Source organism: Gymnoscopelus microlampas (genome assembly GCF_963454915.1).
Source record: "Gymnoscopelus microlampas genome assembly, chromosome: 17".
In the NCBI taxonomy this organism is placed as follows: domain Eukaryota; kingdom Metazoa; phylum Chordata; class Actinopteri; order Myctophiformes; family Myctophidae; genus Gymnoscopelus; species Gymnoscopelus microlampas.
In genome coordinates this window covers 38345300-38363113 of record NC_139954.1, presented here as the reverse complement: position 1 = coordinate 38363113, position 17814 = coordinate 38345300, and the positions used below count along the sequence as shown (strand labels likewise).

Here is a 17814-nt window from a genome sequence, read left to right as displayed (position 1 = left end):
ATACTATTGTTTTTTCCCCAATAAACCATGATGTATATCCTATTTTTGGCAAACTATTAGTTAATTAATATAACAAACTAGGCCAATCTCTCAGTCAAATAACTTTTTTTATTTTTTTATAATTCGACAAAGAGATTCAGACTCAGATACCCCTCGACTAATAAGTCGACTATTCGACTAATAGAGGTCAGGCCTACTACAGCGTCACACAGAAATGCAGGTCGAAATGCGGCTCGAAGCGACGCGTTTTGAGCTTGTAGATTTGCTACTTTTGCTCTTTTTGAATTTGAAATCTGAAAAGTAACAGTTATGGACAATGGACATATGAGGTTTCCAAAGTAAAAAGTATGTAAAGAAGTATTGTAATGTCATTTCTAATGTACCTGTCATGAGGTCAAACAGCTGGTTGGCCTCCAGATCCGTGAAGGTGGAGTAGCAGCAAGGACAGCGGAAGGAGGCGCGATTGGTGGAGTCTCGCTCGTCCGTCTCTATGCGCCGCCGCATGTGGTCCAGCTTGTATTTGACCACGTTGACTAGCAGTCTGGGAGGGGGGGGGGGGGGGCACACATTTACAGGACTATTACAGGCAATACAATATTGTATATGGTGTCCAGTATTGCACATAATAAGAAAGTGGTATTTCTCTATAACTGACCGCTAACACTAACAAAAGCTCTCTGCTGAACAGTCAGCAGACATTGTAGGTCACATACAGTTTACAGTTACAGTTTAGGCATTTAGCAGACGCTAAATGCCAACACATACAAGTATAGGTGTCAGCAAGGTCTGTGGTGTAAGGTAGGTAAGTGTAGGTGGCTACAGAGAGGAGAGGAGATGGATCATTGACAATACGCTTTAGAATAGAGGTGAAACAGTTTGCTGATTAATTGATCAACAGACAATTGATCAAATACAAATGTTGTAATTGAATAATGACTTTAGTCATGCATGAATCATACAAATGTCTAATATATGCTAACAAAGGGATTCTACCGTTGCGCCTCAGCCTTAAACGGCCAGTCCGGTGCGTCACAAGGGTAGGGACAATAGATGCAGAAGAGAGAACGCTGGAGCAACACGGACAGTTTAGGCCTTTTATTTATTTCGGTGCAAGTAAAACAGATAGACAATCGTTTCGGTCTTTCGACCTTCCTCAGAGTCATGAAGTCTAATATGTGCTCTTTACAACTGCACCAAATGTGAATGTTTGTCTTTTTGTTCCATGAATTAAAAGTTGTGCAGACTGTTCATGCTGCTTTTGTTTATGGCCGGAGGTGGTTCAGTTTTATAATGCCATGCACACATAGCAATGTGTACTGTGACTGGTCTACTGCTACAGCTGTGAGGGGACAAACATAAATGTATACACACTGCCAGTTCATGACAGTTTGACTTCAGCCACTTAACTGACATATAAAACGATGATATAATAATCATTAGTTGCAACCCTACTTAAGAGCCTTCTCGAAGTATGTGAGCAGCACAATTCAATAAAGCATCTGTGAGGGAAGGTGCACATTAAATATTGCCAGCCACAACCAATTTCAAAAGCATATGTCATTGTGATTCTCAAAAATAGCCTACAGTCCTATGTGCTTCATCTATACCCTCGCATCCCTGACCTGGGTCATAATAGGCGAACATTCTGTGAAAATAGTAAACATTCAATTAAAATAGCAGACCTACAAGCCTATTTTCGGTGAAGACATTTGACATACAGTAGAGCCAAAAAGGGAGCCAAGTAGAGAGCCCTGGGGGGCCCCAGACTGGTCAACAAAGTACAGTTAAATCGTTCAAACAAATGAATCAAAACCCTACCATACCTGTAGTTGATGAAATAGTAATTGTGGCGAGTGGTCTTGCCATCCGGTGCGGTCTCCACCCGCATGCGGCACTTGACAAACTTGTCCCCCTTCAAGGTGTTGAGCACAGAGCGCAGCTGCTTGCGGTCGAACTTGAGTAGTTCCAGCATGTCCTCCTCGCGCACACAGGGGTTGCGGATGAGCACGTCCAGCGCCAGGGCGTGCTCGACCCCGTAGAAACCCCGGACCACCTGCTTGGCGAGCCTCTTGAGTGACGCGGGGACCTCGGTCAGTAGCTCTGGTTCCGTCATTTTCTACTGATGACGGCGAGCCACACACAGGTTGTTGCTAGGGAGGGGATGAAATAAGAGATATCATGGACAAACTTGAATACCACAATGTTTTTGATCAAATAACTCGATAGCATTATTGTGACGATTTCGTACAGTGATTAATTTCACATTTCTATTTAATTAAACATTTTCAAAAACAGCAAACCTACAAGCTCACAACCAGTCACATCAGATATTTTCTGGATATAGATTTTTAAATGTATATTTTTCTTTTCTTCTTCCCATTTTGTAAAGCGACTTAGAGTATTTAGAAAAGCACTATATAAATTGCATGTATTATTATTATTATTATTATTATTGTCATTTTAATATAAAATAGGGCATTTTAGTATAAAATAGGGCTCTGATTAACCAGGAAAAGACAACACTTGCCATATCACAATATCACAATTACAATGGTAGAATATTACAATGACAATATCTAGCCCAGGGTTTCTCAAAATGGGTGCGTGCCTTGGCACCCTAGGGTGCCATGATGCCCGTCCAGAGGTGCCGTGGAATACCTTGATAATATTTGTAATTTACGAGCATCACTTATACAATTCCTTTGTCTAAGTTTAAACATCAAGTTCACATATTTTCAATCATTTCTAACCAAAAGGATATTTTTCTCAAGTCTCTAAGCCATCCAGGATACAAGTACTGAGACACTAAATATTTTAAGTGATCACAAAAGGAAATACAGAGTGAAAGTACAGTATGCTTCCAACTGTATGCACTCATTTGAACGGGGTGGTCACCATCATCATCTTATAATATCATTATAATGATATAATTGTAATCAATTATATAATTATAATGATAGGAAATAGTTATAGTAGGGCCTACCATACAGATTTCATTTGCCATAAAAATGAAGTGCTAGAGTGTAGAGTAAGAATGTAATTTATGTATGCCTTGGATGAAAAAACTCTGTATAGGGGTGCCCTGAGCCCAAAAACATTTGAGAACCACTGATCTAGCCTCAGTCTATCGATATGACAAAGCTATATTGCCCAGCCCTACCTTGAGGGTAGGTGCAGTATCTGTATTTTCATATAACCTCAATTTATAGTCTAAAAAGGCTCATGTAAATGGTGCCTATCTATAGTATATGACATTGGTTCTCAAAGTGGGGTCCGGGGACCCCCAGGGGTACTTGAGGGGGTTCCAGGGGGTCCCCAGCTAAATGATGGATAGGAACCAAATGGACCCTTATGGCTCTGTAACTCTGAGAGTGTACGAATGGAAATGGACCCTAAAGGGGCCATTTGGTTCCATTTGTACACTCTCAGAGTTGAATTAACATTGATTTTATTATATAAATAGGGGTCCCAGAGATAGAAATGCCATTAAATGGGGGTCCGTAGCCTAATGCATGTCAAACTGGGGGTCAATGAAATTAAAATGGTTGAGAATCACTGCTAGAGAGCCGTAAAAACCTTCTCTGGCTTATCTTTTTAAATGGGGTCCGCGGGCTAATAAGTGTCAATTTGGGGGTCCTTGACATGAAAAAGTTTGAGAACCACTGGTATAAGATACCAACAGATTGAGAATGTGATATTCATTTTTCATCCATGTCACCCAACATTATAGCTCTCTGGACATATGTAGGGTATAGACGCAACTAGACAATACATGTGATAAACTACACTGCATGGTGGCTCTATTGATTGATTGATAACTTTATTAACAGTTTGCAAAAAGAAAGTACAGTGGTACGATTATACAAATGGTGCTAAAAAGGATAACACAAAAACTCATGAAGGCTTATGTCCATGTGGTCTCACGTGATTCAATTCATCGAGACATTTAAAGACAAACAATAACAATAACAATAGTATCTGCAGTACGTTCTAAAACAGGGGTCTTCAACCTTTTCAGGCCAAGGACCCCCGCCCTAACTGAGAGAGAGATTAAGCAGGGACCCCCACTATATATTACATAAAATTGTGTTGCAGATTAAAGCTTTTCATAGATGTTGGATTCATATTAATGTGTATTTTCAGACATTTAACGACTTAAACCATCAATACTTAGTGAACTTTCACTCTGTACTTGGTCAGCTCGTTTTTCCCTCTTTATAAAAATAGCCGATCTACAAGCTCACACCGCTCACAGCAGGGCGAGGCGTTGTGAGCTTGTAGATCTGCTATTTTCGGCTAAAGTTGTCCTTAGAATATAGGGATGCTAGGGTTCAAGTGGTTAATGTAAAAAAACAATGATCCTATCACACAGAGATCTGGCGGACCCCCTGTAGCAACTCTGAGGACCCCCTAGGGGTCCCGGACCCCCTGTTGAAGACCCCTGTTCTAAAACCTTATTTGACTATATTAACTATCTCACATTTATCAACGGACTGAGTGACTTAACAGTCGCGTTAACAGCTAGCATAGCTAGCTAAAAAGCTAACCTTAAAAAAAGGAAATTAACTTAAAACTTTTAACGAGTACTCGCTACCGAACAAAACGTTAGCAGGCTTTACAGTTGTTAACCCAGTGACGAAGCAGTGAACACGAGAGTGGGTCTAAAACAGTGTAAAAACACTCACGTTAGTTGCACAGGCACTCTGTGGATGTTTGTAAACTTCAGTGACTGAACTGCTAGTGGCTAGTGGCTACCGGTGTGAGCTTCGTTCCGTCAGCAACTATAGGACATCCGGTTTTTGAGCTAGCAACAATAAGGTTTCCGGTTGCCTTCAAAATAAGATCACGAATTTGTAATGTTTTTTAAAAGACATAAATCTATTTTAAAAATACATTTATGATGTATGTCTTTTTAAGTGCCAATTGTCTTTTTAAAGACACAAATGTATTTTTAAATGGCTTATAGGCCTACTAGATCACTTCCAAGTGCTAGGTTGTTCCTGATTTAAACTGGCTATTGATCCCCATTAAATGTGCACTTCACAGTTTCTGATCCTGTTTTGCACTTTAACTGGATATTCATTTGTGTTTGTTACATATGTATTGCTTTTGTATTGTTTGTCCATTATTGTAATAATTATCATGATACTTACGCGGCCCGAACGTCTAGCGGGACGCGTCGTCCACTTGGCAGTGCCCCATGACAGGCACCTCACAGTGTGAGAGAGAGTTTTGTGCTCCCCTAAATCCACGGCAGGCTTTGAAAATACCCACTTCACAAAGAGGTGACGTGCAGGCGTGGGTTGTGTTGAGGATGGAAGCCGTCGAACTGGTGCGATCTGACGGCATCCTAGAATTTATAGGTAGGATGTGATGTCATGATGTCGTGAGATTACGTCACACTGGCGTTGTGTCCATATTCGGGACGTCATCGTCGTCTTGGTAACAGGTTGGTTTGTTGTGATGATGTAGTGTAAAGTTTCAGACAGACAGTAAGAGTGATGCAACGTACATACTGACATGCAATCTGGCAAGAGTGATGCAACGTACATACAACCGACATACTGACAACCGACATGGCGCAGGATTCAAATTGTAAGGTAGATAATATTGTTTATTGCAGAAGGAAATAAACAGTGATAAAAGCAACAACAAAATATGCTACAAATAATAATAGTAGATAGTGCAGGTGAGATCTTAAAAATAAAGCAAGGGGGGTTTATAAAGTTGATCTCACCTATTTAAAAACTAAAATACAATACAAATAAGAGACAGCTATTTGTCGTGGCACTTGTGACATACGCACAAGGTTTATCTTTTACTTTAATTTTATTTCTGTTATCTATAATTTTATTTCTACTTCATTACATCAGTATAGTTACTTGTTACTGACATATTTTGTTTGGTTGTGTTAGCACAGTCTCTGTAGAAACCGGTCTCAACATTTCACTACTTGTACTTGTATTAAGTGACAAATAAATCCCTCTTGATTCTTGTTCAGATTAGTTCCAGAGTTCTCTTTAAAAATGTCACACATTTTGAAATCCACATCCACTACCTGATTGATATTAAGCTGGTAGGTACACATGATGTAATAGACATGCCACTAAAAGTATACACTTAAAAGTTTATTTTAATTCATTATTTATATTCTTTATAATTGTGAATGTTAAAAATTGTGGGGTTCTGCTATAGTCACTTACAAAACGTATACACTATTTCAATGTTAAATGATAGTGTTGTTTACTGGAGTCAAACTGGGTTTGTGTCAAATATACTGCAGTTCTCGCATTAGTTTATATAGTAGGCCTAATACCTATCACCGTCCTTTGACTTTATTTGACTCTTAGTGAGCAAGACTGTTTGAGTCAGCGTTTAATAGCCTACAGCCAGCAATTGTTTCTAATTATGACAAGCACAATGACACAAAATAATACTCCTGTGTGCAAGTCTTTTGAGAAGAAAATAACTCCAGAAGAGAGTGGCAGATTTTCATGGAACTTGGTAGAAATGATCTCCAGTCTGCCCTAGATAAATGGCACAATCATGGTCACTGTTAATGCTACATCAGTCTTATCTCAGGAACGGAGAGAGACACAGAACGAGATGTTGGTGCGTGCCTTCATTAATGGTCTTGACATTTTATTCTGATGTCAAACTGGGAAACTGAAATAGAAGCAAGGCTTGTCCATAGCCATGTCTGTTGTGTGGAAGTATCAACACATATCCATCAATAACTGGTCAACGCAACAGTACTGTATACACAGAAGATGCTTTAAAACCTCCTGATGAGATTCTGTGGCACTTCCTGGGACTTGCGTCCTCTTCCAAAAAGCCAAAGTGTAGGTTTGATTTATTATGGAGTCATAAGGAGGTGACATGAATAGGACTTTTTTCATGGGTACTCATGAGAATGGGTACTCATGGGTACATTTATTTCTGTGAAATGTAATGATGCACCACTTAATAATGGCATCACAATAGAGGACAATTTGGAAGATATTGGCCATATATTAAACAGACCTCCCAATAGTGGATAACAGGATGTTGTCAAAAGGAGCTCCTGACAGATTCCGCTACGGAGCTCTGAATCTGTCTTTAGAGATTAGTCTTGCCCAAATAAGGGGTTCTATGACATCAGACTAGCCCTAGGGTGGTCAAAAGTATCCATACTTCAATAGTTTTTTGATACCACGTGTGTAACACAATGCAATTTCCGTTGATACCTTTAACAGAATCAAAGACTTTTTTTTTTTTTTTATCCCATGACTTTTTAACCCTTTTTTCACCCGGTGCCAATTTTCTAAGTGATCCTGGGCACTACACTCCCCCCACCAGCCTAGGGAGCCCACGGCCGAGCTCATGCCTCCTTCAATGTATGAGAGCCAACTGACCTTGTCACCTGACAGGGGGAGTTTCCCCGGTAGGACGTAACGCGTGGAAGGAACACGTTATTCCAACCAATTCCTTTCCCCTTCATCAGGCGCCCCGGCTGACCAGGGGGAGGCAGTATAGAGACCAGGATTACTGCATGTTTTTGAGAGGGTACCTACCCTCGGAGACCACACAGAAAGTCCACACAGAAAGGCCCTTTCGCCAACCCCACCTAGGGTATGGGAGCTGAATCAAAGACATTGACTGATGGCCAGTTTCTCAACCAAGGGTTGCACAGATGAAACACTGATCCTAGACCTGTGGCTATATGTATGACGTAACAATCACTGGTGGTGGCAAAGGAACAGAGAATTGCAGCAATAGCACATATTCGAGTGGATATAAACAATTTACATACACATCGAAAAAGTGTGTACAGCATTCACTGTACACACTAGGTGGGTGTATTGCTGAGGACCCAAGAAAGTGCAGATGTCGATCAGATGAGCGGTTCCGTTGTCAATGCTGCATGCACCCATACAGTGGTTCTTGACAATCCTATTAGCAGCAATTCAGGGTGCCAAGCAATCTGTCCATTCCTAATGGACACATACTGTATTCTTAACAGGCACAGGCTCTGAATGGCCCTGCTGCAGAATGGCCAGTGCACTAGTTTAATTGAAATGCTGAGAATGAAATAAAGTTTAAAAATGTACACCCCAAATTTGGGTCCCAAATTGAGGGGCCTCTAAACAATGCAGAGCAAAGAGCAAATTCACTTACACCATAGGGGGCGTGACAATGCTACAAATGTAAGTGTTTGTAGCGGGAACATTTTGAGTGAGCATGCAAAACAGTAAACTATCTGTGGTCCAGGTACCCAGGACCCGACTCAAGGAGGGGAGCAGTATCGGCCTGCAAAGAGGATGCTCATGGTGGGGTTGTGTCGGATGAAGAAGAGGAAGGGGTGGTCAGCAACGAAACGAATAAGGCCAAAGTCAGACAACAAGTCCATAATGGCAGCAGTGGCGGCAGTTGCCTCAGTTCCCTCCTCGTTCACTTCCACAAAGGCCTTGTGCACCACCTTCTTAAGCACCAGGTTGTTGGCTGGAGACATGCCGGAGAAGTCACTCCGTTTGATGTGAAAAGCGTCCACCATGCCCATCTTGATCAAGATGTCTTTCATGTCATATGTCTCCTCCATCTTGAAACGAGGCAGGCCAAGCTCAACCTCCATCTGATTCATCATGCTTGGATTGGTCCAGTCCATAAACTTTTCATAGGTTAGCTTCTTTTCTAGCTTCTCCAGGCCTGTCGTATTGTCCTCCATCTTAACGGGCAGAAAAACAAGCATGCTAAGGTCTTTCCCCATGTAGGGCAGCTCCAGGACATCACATTTGACCTTAGGAATGAAGGCATGAGGGAACGTAGCCTCCTGGTACATCATCTTCACCGGCTTGCTTTCAGTCTTGCTGAGTCTGAACTGTTCATCCCTGGTTCTGTCCTCATGGAACAACTTGTCCCACTTGGCTTTAAAGTAGATGGCATTGACCAACACCAGTCTGGTATCTTTGACCAACACGCCCGGGGCAAGCAAGTCCTTGATTTTATCTTGTGTCTGTTTCTCCACCCATCTGTTCATGTTCAGTCTGGCTCCTTCTGCGTTGTCAATGAAGTCCACAGGCTCCAGCTGTGCATCATAGTATTTTCTGGTGGCACTTAAGAACTCCTCAACAAACTGGTAGGACTGCTCTCCATACAGGCGGTTGGCCAGGCTGAGGGCGTAGGACTTCCCCGACATGTTCAGGTCACTCATAAGCTTAGAAAACTCCATGTGGACGTCATCCTTAAAGTGCAAGACCTTTGACATCTGTGTGGCTGTTTTGCCACGGGCCCCCAGCAGCACCATGGCCAGAGCAGAGGAGATGCTGAGAGGAGAGTAGAACACATTGCCAGTGTTGTTATCTTTTGACAGCTGTTTGAACAGAGACAGGGAAAAAGTGTTGATGGCCGCTGCCAGGGGGGTTGGTGGCATTGTGATCAGTGTCTTAACCAATGTCCAAATGTTATAACTCACACAAAGTCAAACTATTAAAACATAAAAAAATGTTTAACTTAATCTTTAAAAAAAACACTTAAAACCAGTTGACTGTAACCTGTTTGATTTAGGGGTTTAACTGGATAGTTCATCCAGTTTCAACTTCTACTTTAAGGCTCCGTTGGACAGGCAGTGAAATTAGTTGCTACTGTTCTCAATAATATGGTGTGTTCCGGTTTTAAGCTGCTGTTGACACTCGCATCATCACTATGATGTCAGCCATGCTCAAATACGGAGTTTTGTGTCAGTCCTGCCCCAATCTGGGAACCCATAGCAAAAAAGAAATAAACAGGATACCTTTTCTCAATACTTTCTTTGATACCACGTGTGTAAAACAATGCAATTTCTGTTGTTGATACATTTGACATCATCAAAGACATTGCCCGATGGTACGTTTCTCAACCAAAGGCTGCACAGATGAAACATCTACTGATCCTAGACCTTTGGCTGTATGTATCACGTAACAATCACTGGTGGTTGCAAAGGAACAGAAAATTGCTGCAATTGTGCATATTTAAGTGGATGTAAACAATGTACATACACGTCCAATAAGAGGCGATATAAGTGATACATTATCTTCCGACAGGCAGGAAGGCGGAGATGTTTTCACCCCTGTCCCCCTGTATGTGTGTCTGTCAAATTGGCCTCATGGTGGCACTATATCAGACCAGGTTTTCTGGTTCGGGTTTGTTATTACAATAACTAATGAAGGGGTTTTAATATCAATCTAATAATTCCAGCATTCACTGTACACACTAGGTGAGCGGTTCGGTTCTCAATGCTGCAAGCAGCCATACTGTGGTTCTTGACAATGTTATTAGCAGCAATTCAGGGTGCCAAGCAATCTGTCCATTCCTAATGGACACATACCGGCCAGTGTACTAGTTCAATTGAAATGCTGAGAATGAAATACTGCCACTTCACTCCAAGAGGTGGTTTACAGCAGTACAGGAAGTCTTTTTTTTGCAGAGAAGAAATGGGTACGTACGGTTATAGTATGTCTACCTGTTACACCTCAGACACTAACCTGACTGATCCAGGTTAAACACCAAGAGGATAAAGACACCTGCTGTCTCACCATAGGGACCAGGGGAGAAATAGATCGCCCCTGCCAGGCCACTCCATTTTAGTACAGCTGTGTGTGTGTGTGTGTGTGTGTGTGTGTGTGTGTGTGTGTGTGTGTGTGTGTGTGTGTGTGTGTGTGTGTGTGTGTGTGTGTGTGTGTGTGTGTGTGTGTGTGTGGATGTGCGTGTGTGTGTACATGTGCCCACGTGCATGTGCGTGTGTTTGGGTGGGTGGGTCGGGAGCACGCGTGTAGGATTGTGATTGGATTTCCCTGTCTGAGGGACGAAGTGTGAGGTTTCTAACCATGTAGGCATTCGCAGCAGAGAGAGTGCATACTATTAGGCGTGTCTGTAGTGTCTGGTGGCCCACAGAGCAGGGGAGGGAGGTAAATCCATTCATCCAGGACCTCAGCCAACGTGTTCACCGAACACTGTGGTTCATTAACACCTTCCCACATTCACCTTACACATGAGCACATCACCGTGAGGACGATTTGTTTGGAATATTTCCGGGCTAATTTCAGGGTCCGGCTCCCCTCTGCTTGTTCGAGTGACGCACTCTAGATCCGAAAGTTGGCTTAAAACACCCAAACTGTGAACTGTGATTGGGATTGAAACCGTGTGACGTATTCGAATACCGTTTGAACCACGATAAAGTCCCTGTTCTTGTGTGCTGTTTCACGTTTAAATCATGTTTCTATGTAACAGTATGCCAGAGAAATGCGTCTCCAAAGTGAGGTGATGTTTTCTGTTTGGGCCCATTTTTTCACGTTTTTTCTTGCGTATTACTTCCCCGTGGTAACGCACAACGGCAAGAAATCGTTTTGCCATTGGCATGGCAGGCACACTTAATAACCAACATAAAATGTGTAAATAACACCCAATAAACAACTTAAACAAAGTAGTCGCCATTGGAATTAAGTGAGAAAAACTGAAGCAGCTCCGTTGACAATGAAATCAGGATTGCCTCTGTGGGCTCATAGAATGTTTGGCTTTTCACAGCCAAATTAACTGCATTGCACAGCAGTGTTAATGTTGAAAAGGTTATAGGAAAATGGCGGTCCAAATCTCTAAAGATTTTAAAATATATATATTTTGAAACATTTTAACAACACAAATCTTGTATGGGGGTCCATGACACCAAATATTTTTAGATGGGGTCTCCTTTAAAATACATATTAATTTGGGGACATGAAAAGGTTTGAGAACCACTGATCCATCCAACCCAGTCAGTGTGTGTTATGTGAATCATCACCCTGGTAGTTTGAATGGAAACAAATAACAGCTCCAGCTGACGTCAACGAACTGTGCCTGGCTGGGTTCAGGCTCGGCCCAGTCCTGGAGGCAGTGGAACTAACTTCTTGGTCATTGGCCTAAAAAGTAACGTTTGTTCCTTGGGTTAGTCCTTTTTTGTTTGTTTTTTAAGGGTAGATACATAATGTTATCATTTTAACCCATTTAGACCTGAGGAACAAATGTCTTCTAAAACAGTTTTCTGAAAAAAATGTTTTTGCTATATCAGTGGTGCTCAAACTTTTTCATGTCAAGGACCCCCAAAATGATATGTATTTGACCCAAGGGGCCAGCTTGAGATTTTTACATTGACTCCAATACGGAAGAGACAGTTCATATGAATGGCCTGTAGTTTCGCTCTTTTACCCCTGCTGGTGTCAGAAAGAAAGCGGATGGGTTTTTGACAAACTTTAGACTATTTTTCTAGACGATTTTCTTACCTTAATAAAATGTGTCATAAATACTATACGCTTCCAGTCGCTAGTTTAAAGTCTCCTTTCAATCATCATGATATGCGTTTTGGTAAACTAAGGTCCCATTTATTTTAAAAATGACAATAAAGTAGGCCTAGGTTATGCTCTAGGAGGGGCGGGATGATTTGATTGACAAGCTACATAACCAATAGCATTCATTCCCCGCCCCCGCTCTTGATTGAGAAGCTACCCAACCAATAATGGTCTGGTGTCATTCTGCAGGATATGATGCGATATTGAAAGATGGCGGATTTGAAATTGCTGAACAATCGGCTTCATTTACGGTCTGTAGACTAGTCTAGGGGCGTAACGCTGTCCATTCTTTTTATACAGTCTATGATTTGACCGCCAACCCCCATTTCAAAATATTTTGTTCCAGGCACCCCCAGAAGCAAAGATTTCAGTTAAAAATGTTCGCTTAAAAATATATATTTATATTCAAAGATTAACACACATTTTCACGATTTTTCAAAAATAGCAGATCTACAAGCTTATAGCGTGGCACAAAGTGAGCCTAATGCTATTTTTGAATTATTTTGCCTACACATACCTCATGTCCCACGGTCCCAGTATGAGAGAATAGGGGTTAAGGGGATCAAAGTCACGTAGGCTACGTGATGCCTTTGTTTAGCCCAAAAAAAACGTCAAGCTGTCCCATGTGCTTATTGGTCAAAAACACGGATGTGTTTATCAAAGAATAGCCAAAGTATAAAATATTGATTAAAGTGGACAAGTGGTCAAAATATAAAATGACACAGATGCTTTCCCGCTTTTAATGTCCTCAAATCAATATGTTACAAACATGCAGCACGTGATCTCTAAAACCCTAGGCTGTTTCTTTAGCTGTTACAACCTGACGACAGGTTCTGGTTCGAGAGACAATAAAGTCAGTGTCTTGCGTGCGCGTTCACAAAGCAAACCCCGGCTGCGCGCTTTTTTTGATCGTGCATGTATTTTGCCCCGCCTGCAGCTCCAGCTTTGGCCACTGGTATGGCGGCTTCAATGTTTCCCAGCAACTCTGGAGGCCTGTTCTTACAATGGGAGTCTATGCTAGTGTCGTCACTATCATACTAGATCACGCTGGTAAAACCATAGCATAGGCCATTATCTGTCCAATATTGCCATCTTGTGGCCGTTTGGTTTCACTGTATCACCAACTGCTGTAACCTGCCTTATAGACGGGTTTCCGAGCGACGTCATCACAGAGCAGAATGCGCAATCTGCGCATGCCTGGGGGTAGGCGCGTTCGAAAATACAGCCCTGAGCGGCAGTGAGCGCACTGGCCAATACAAACTAATAGGCGAGTGTGCTCCGGTGCGTAATTTCCAAACGCACCCATAGGCTTCCCCCCGCAGCTGCGCGGTCATATTCCTCTCATGTTTACTAACAGGAAACCTGTCTATAGACCCCTTAACAGACGACGTCATACTGGCTGCGTGCAGCCAGTATGCGCGCAACGAAACCCATTATATCAGGTCTCGTTAGGACGCGTCTCACTAGCCAACACACACAAGAGGGGGTTGGGGTGTGCTGAAACCAGTGCACCCCGAAACAGGTTGGGAATTGATTGCGTGAAACAATCACCTGTGCGTCCAGGCTCAATGTTAGTAAACAAATAATTGGTCTATAATGATTATATGATAATGTTACACGTCTAAATGAGAGCCATCTTGGTTTCTTGTCTTCCACTTGTTATTTTCACATATTGACTGTTTTCCAAGTTTCGTTGCAAGCGTTTATAAAAGAAAGATATAGGCCTATATAGCTTTAGTTTGATTCAGATTAACAGTCATTCTGTTCACTTCAGCTCTACACATTCCACCCTGCTGCTCAGCAGCCTATTGCATCATCATGTCAGACTGGCATGAAGGGCTCATTCTGGGGAAGTTAGTATGAGTAGTACAGTATGTAGGCTACATATAAATACACTGTACCATGACACGGATGACATAAATAAAGGCATGAACATTTGTTTTTGTTTTCTTTATTATCATTTATTACCAGGGATAGGACTTGTTGTTTTTGTTGTTGTTGGTGATCAATCCAAAAATAATAGGATTAGGTTGGGAGTTTTATTACACAGTGTGTAGTAGCAAAGAAAAAAAAGAAAAGAAAAAGCAAGACAAGACATGTTGGCTATGCTTATTGCAGAGGTCAAACTTCTGACCTCACAGGCATGGCCTGTCTTCAAAACCCTAACAGATTTCTGAAAAACGTATATTGCTATAGTGTCATCACATGATTTTTAGTGTATAGTGTAATCATCACATGATTTTTCACTTGAAAATGGGTTATTGTCAGTAAACACCACAAAACATGAAAGGCTGTGATTTTGCATGCAGTGTCTCCCAAATGTCAGCCCTGTAACCTTTCCATAACCTATTCATAATCATTTGAATGCATATTGGATTATTAACCACTTTCAACCTGGTGTTAATGTCATTATAGGTGAACAATTTCAAAAGATTTCAAGACATTTCCAAAATAGCAGATCTGTAAGCTCACAGCCTGTCACCTTGTGAGCTTTTGTTGTTGCTATTTTTTTAAAGCTTTTTTATAGGGCTTAAGTAGTTAAGAATTAAGCTGGGTACTCATATTCACAGGGTACTCTAATCAACTTATTCTGAGCTATTTGTCATACTTTTTAGCTAGGTTAGACCACAAAAAACATCAATGAATGAATGGGCATGTTGAAAATGACACTGAATAAATGGATTTCCCATAAATGTCATAGAGTACTTGTCCAGCAATAAACAGATTATTATACGGGAAAGCATCCTTCATCATATCTTGAATGTAGGCTACAATGAAAGTAACAAAGACAGAGAGCTCTGAATCTGTCTTGAGAGATTAGTCTTGCCCAAATAAGGGGTTCTATGACATCAGACTAGCCCTAAGGTGGTCAAAAGTATCCATACTTCAATAGGTTTTTGATACCACGTGTGTAAAACAATGCAATTTCCGTTGATGATGACTTTTTAACCCGTTTTTTTAACCTGGTGCCAATTTTCTAAGTGATCCTGGGCACTACACTCCCCCCACCAGCCTAGGGAGCCCAGGGCCGAGCTCATGCCTCCTTCAATGCACAAGAGCCAACTGACCTTCTTGACACCTGACAGGGGGAGTTTCCCCGGTAGGACGTAACGCGTGGAAGGAACACGTTATTCCAACCAGTTCCTTTCCCCTTCATCAGGCGCCCCGGCTGACCAGGGGGAGGCAGTATAGAGACCAGGATTACTGCATGTTTTTGTGAGGGTACCTACCCTCAGGGACCACACAGAAAGGCCCTTTCGCCAACCCCACCTAGGGTATGGGCGCTGAATCAAAGACATTGACTGATGGTCAGTTTCTCAACCAAGGGCTGCACAGACGAAACACTGATCCTAGACCTGTGGCTGTATGTATGACGTAACAATCACTGGTGGTGGCAAAGGAACAGAGAATTGCTGCAATTGCGCATATTCGAGTGGATACATCGAAAAAGAAGGCGAAGATGTTTTCACCCCTGTTCCCCCTGTATGTGTGTCTGTCAAATTGGCCTCATGGTGGCACTATATCAGGCCAAGTTTTCTGGTTAGAGTGGTTATTATAATCACTAATGAATGGGGTTTTAATATCAATCTATTAATTCCAGCATTCACTGTACACACTAGGTGGGTGTATTGCTGAGGACCCAAGAAAGTGCAGATGTCGATCAGATGAGCGGTTTGGTTCTCAATGCTGCATGCACCCATACAGTGGTTCTTGACAATCCTATTAGCTGCAATTCAGGGTGCCAAATAATCTGTCCATTCTTAATGGACACATACTGTATTCTTAACAGGCACAGGCTCTGCATGGCCCTGCTGCAGAATGGCCAGTGCACTAGTTTAATTGAAATGCTGAGAATGAAATAAAGTTTAAAAATGTACACCCCAAATTTGGGTCCCAAATTGAGGGGCCTCTAAACAATGCAGAGCAAAGAGCAAATTCACTTACACCATAGGGGGCGTGACAATGCTACAAATGTCAGTGTTTGTAGCAGGAACATTTTGAGTGAGCATGCAAAACAGTAAACTATCTGTGGTCCAGGTACCCAGGACCCCAACTCAAGGAGGGGAGCAGTATCGGCCTGCAAAGAGGATGCTCATGGTGGGGTTGTGTCGGATGAAGAAGAGGAAGGGATGGTCAAAAACGAAAGGAATAGGAGGAGTAGGGAGACACTTAAACTCCATAATGGCAGCAGTGGCGGCAGCTGCCTCAGTGCCCTCCTCGTTCACTTCCACAAAGGCCTTGTGCACCACCTTCTTAAGCACCGGGTTGTTGGCTGGAGACATGCCGGAGAAGTCACTCAGTTCAAAGTCAAAGGCGTCCACCATGCCCATCTTGATCAAGGTGTTGTTCATGTCATATGTCTCCTCCATCTTGAAACGAGGCAGGCCAAGCAACACCTTCATCTGATTCATCATGCTTGGATTGGTCCAGTCCATAAACGTTTCATAGGTTAGCTTCTTTTCTAGCTTCTCCAGGCCTGTTGTATTGTCCTTCATCTTAACGGGCAGAAAAACAAGCATGCTAAGGTCTTTCCCCATGTAGGGCAGCTCCAGGACATCACATTTGACCTTAGGAATGAAGGCATGAGGGAACGTAGCCTCCTGGTACATCATCTTCACCGGCTTGCTTTCAGTCTTGCTGAGTCTGAACTGTTCATCCCTGGTTCTGTCCTCATGGAACAACTTGTCCCACTTGGCTTTAAAGTAGATGGCATTGACCAACACCAGTCTGGTATTTTTATCCAACACGCCCGGGGCAAGCAAGTCCTTGATTTTATCTTGTGTCTGTTTCTCCACCCAGCTGTTCATGTTCAGCCTGGCTCCTTCTAAGTTGTCAATGAAGTCCACAGGCTCCAGCTGTGCATCATAGTATTTTCTGGTGGCACTTAAGAACTCCTCAACAAACTGGTAGGACTGCTCTCCATACAGGCGGTTGGCCAGGCTGAGGGCGTAGGACTTCCCCGACATGTTCAGGTCACTCATAAGCTTAGAAAACTCCATGTGGACATCAACCTTAAAGTGCAAGACCTCTGACATCTGTGTGGCTGTGTTGCCACGGGCCCCCAGCAGCACCATGGCCAGAGCAGAGGAGATGCTGAGAGGAGAGTAGAACACATTGCCAGTGTTGTTATCTTTTGACAGCTGTTTGAACAGAGTCAGGGAAAAAGTGTTGATGGCCGCTGCCAGGGGGGTTGGTGGCATTGTGATCAGTGTCTTAACCAATGTCCAAATGTTATAACTCACACAAAGTCAAATTATTGAAACATAAAAAACCTAACCTGTTTGATTTAGGGGTTTAACTGGATATTTCATCCAGTTTCAACTTCTACTTTAAGGCTCCGTTGGACAGGCAGTGAAATTGGCTGCTACTGTTCTCAATAATGCGGTGTGTTCCGGTTTTAAGCTGCTGTTTACACTTGCATCATCACTATGATGTCAGCCATGCTCAAATACGGAGTTTTGTGTCAGTCCTGCCCCAA

General features: G+C 42.4%; 3 protein-coding genes across 4 annotated transcripts in view; all 3 read right to left on the bottom strand.

The window, feature by feature from the left end:
• gtf2e1 (general transcription factor IIE, polypeptide 1, alpha) overlaps positions 1-4769 on the bottom strand; it is a 28227-nt gene extending 23458 nt beyond the window's left edge. The window contains exons 1-3 of one of the 2 annotated variants that reach the window (XM_084084783.1): positions 4686-4769; positions 1824-2150; positions 384-541 (exon numbers count right to left, since the gene is read on the bottom strand). In XM_084084783.1, the coding sequence (XP_083940909.1) occupies positions 384-541; positions 1824-2113 (448 nt within the window). In that variant the 5' untranslated portion in view covers positions 2114-2150; positions 4686-4769. The remainder of the gene's footprint in view (positions 1-383; positions 542-1823; positions 2151-4685) is intronic. The other variant, XM_084084784.1, reaches the window with a different exon arrangement.
• A 3497-nt stretch (positions 4770-8266) lies between these two features.
• On the bottom strand, positions 8267-9461 carry LOC311064441 (leukocyte elastase inhibitor-like; the record flags this gene model as incomplete). The annotated part of the gene is made up of 1 exon (XM_084084271.1): positions 8267-9461. Exon 1 carries the CDS (start codon positions 9407-9409, stop codon positions 8267-8269), a length of 1143 nt encoding a protein of 380 aa, XP_083940397.1. The 5' UTR covers positions 9410-9461.
• A 6929-nt stretch (positions 9462-16390) lies between these two features.
• LOC311064440 (leukocyte elastase inhibitor-like) lies at positions 16391-17536 on the bottom strand (the record flags this gene model as incomplete). Its single annotated transcript, XM_084084270.1, has 1 exon — positions 16391-17536. The coding sequence occupies one exon, from the start codon at positions 17534-17536 to the stop codon at positions 16391-16393; it is 1146 nt and encodes a 381-aa protein (XP_083940396.1).
• Between the last annotated feature and the right edge of the window lie 278 nt (positions 17537-17814).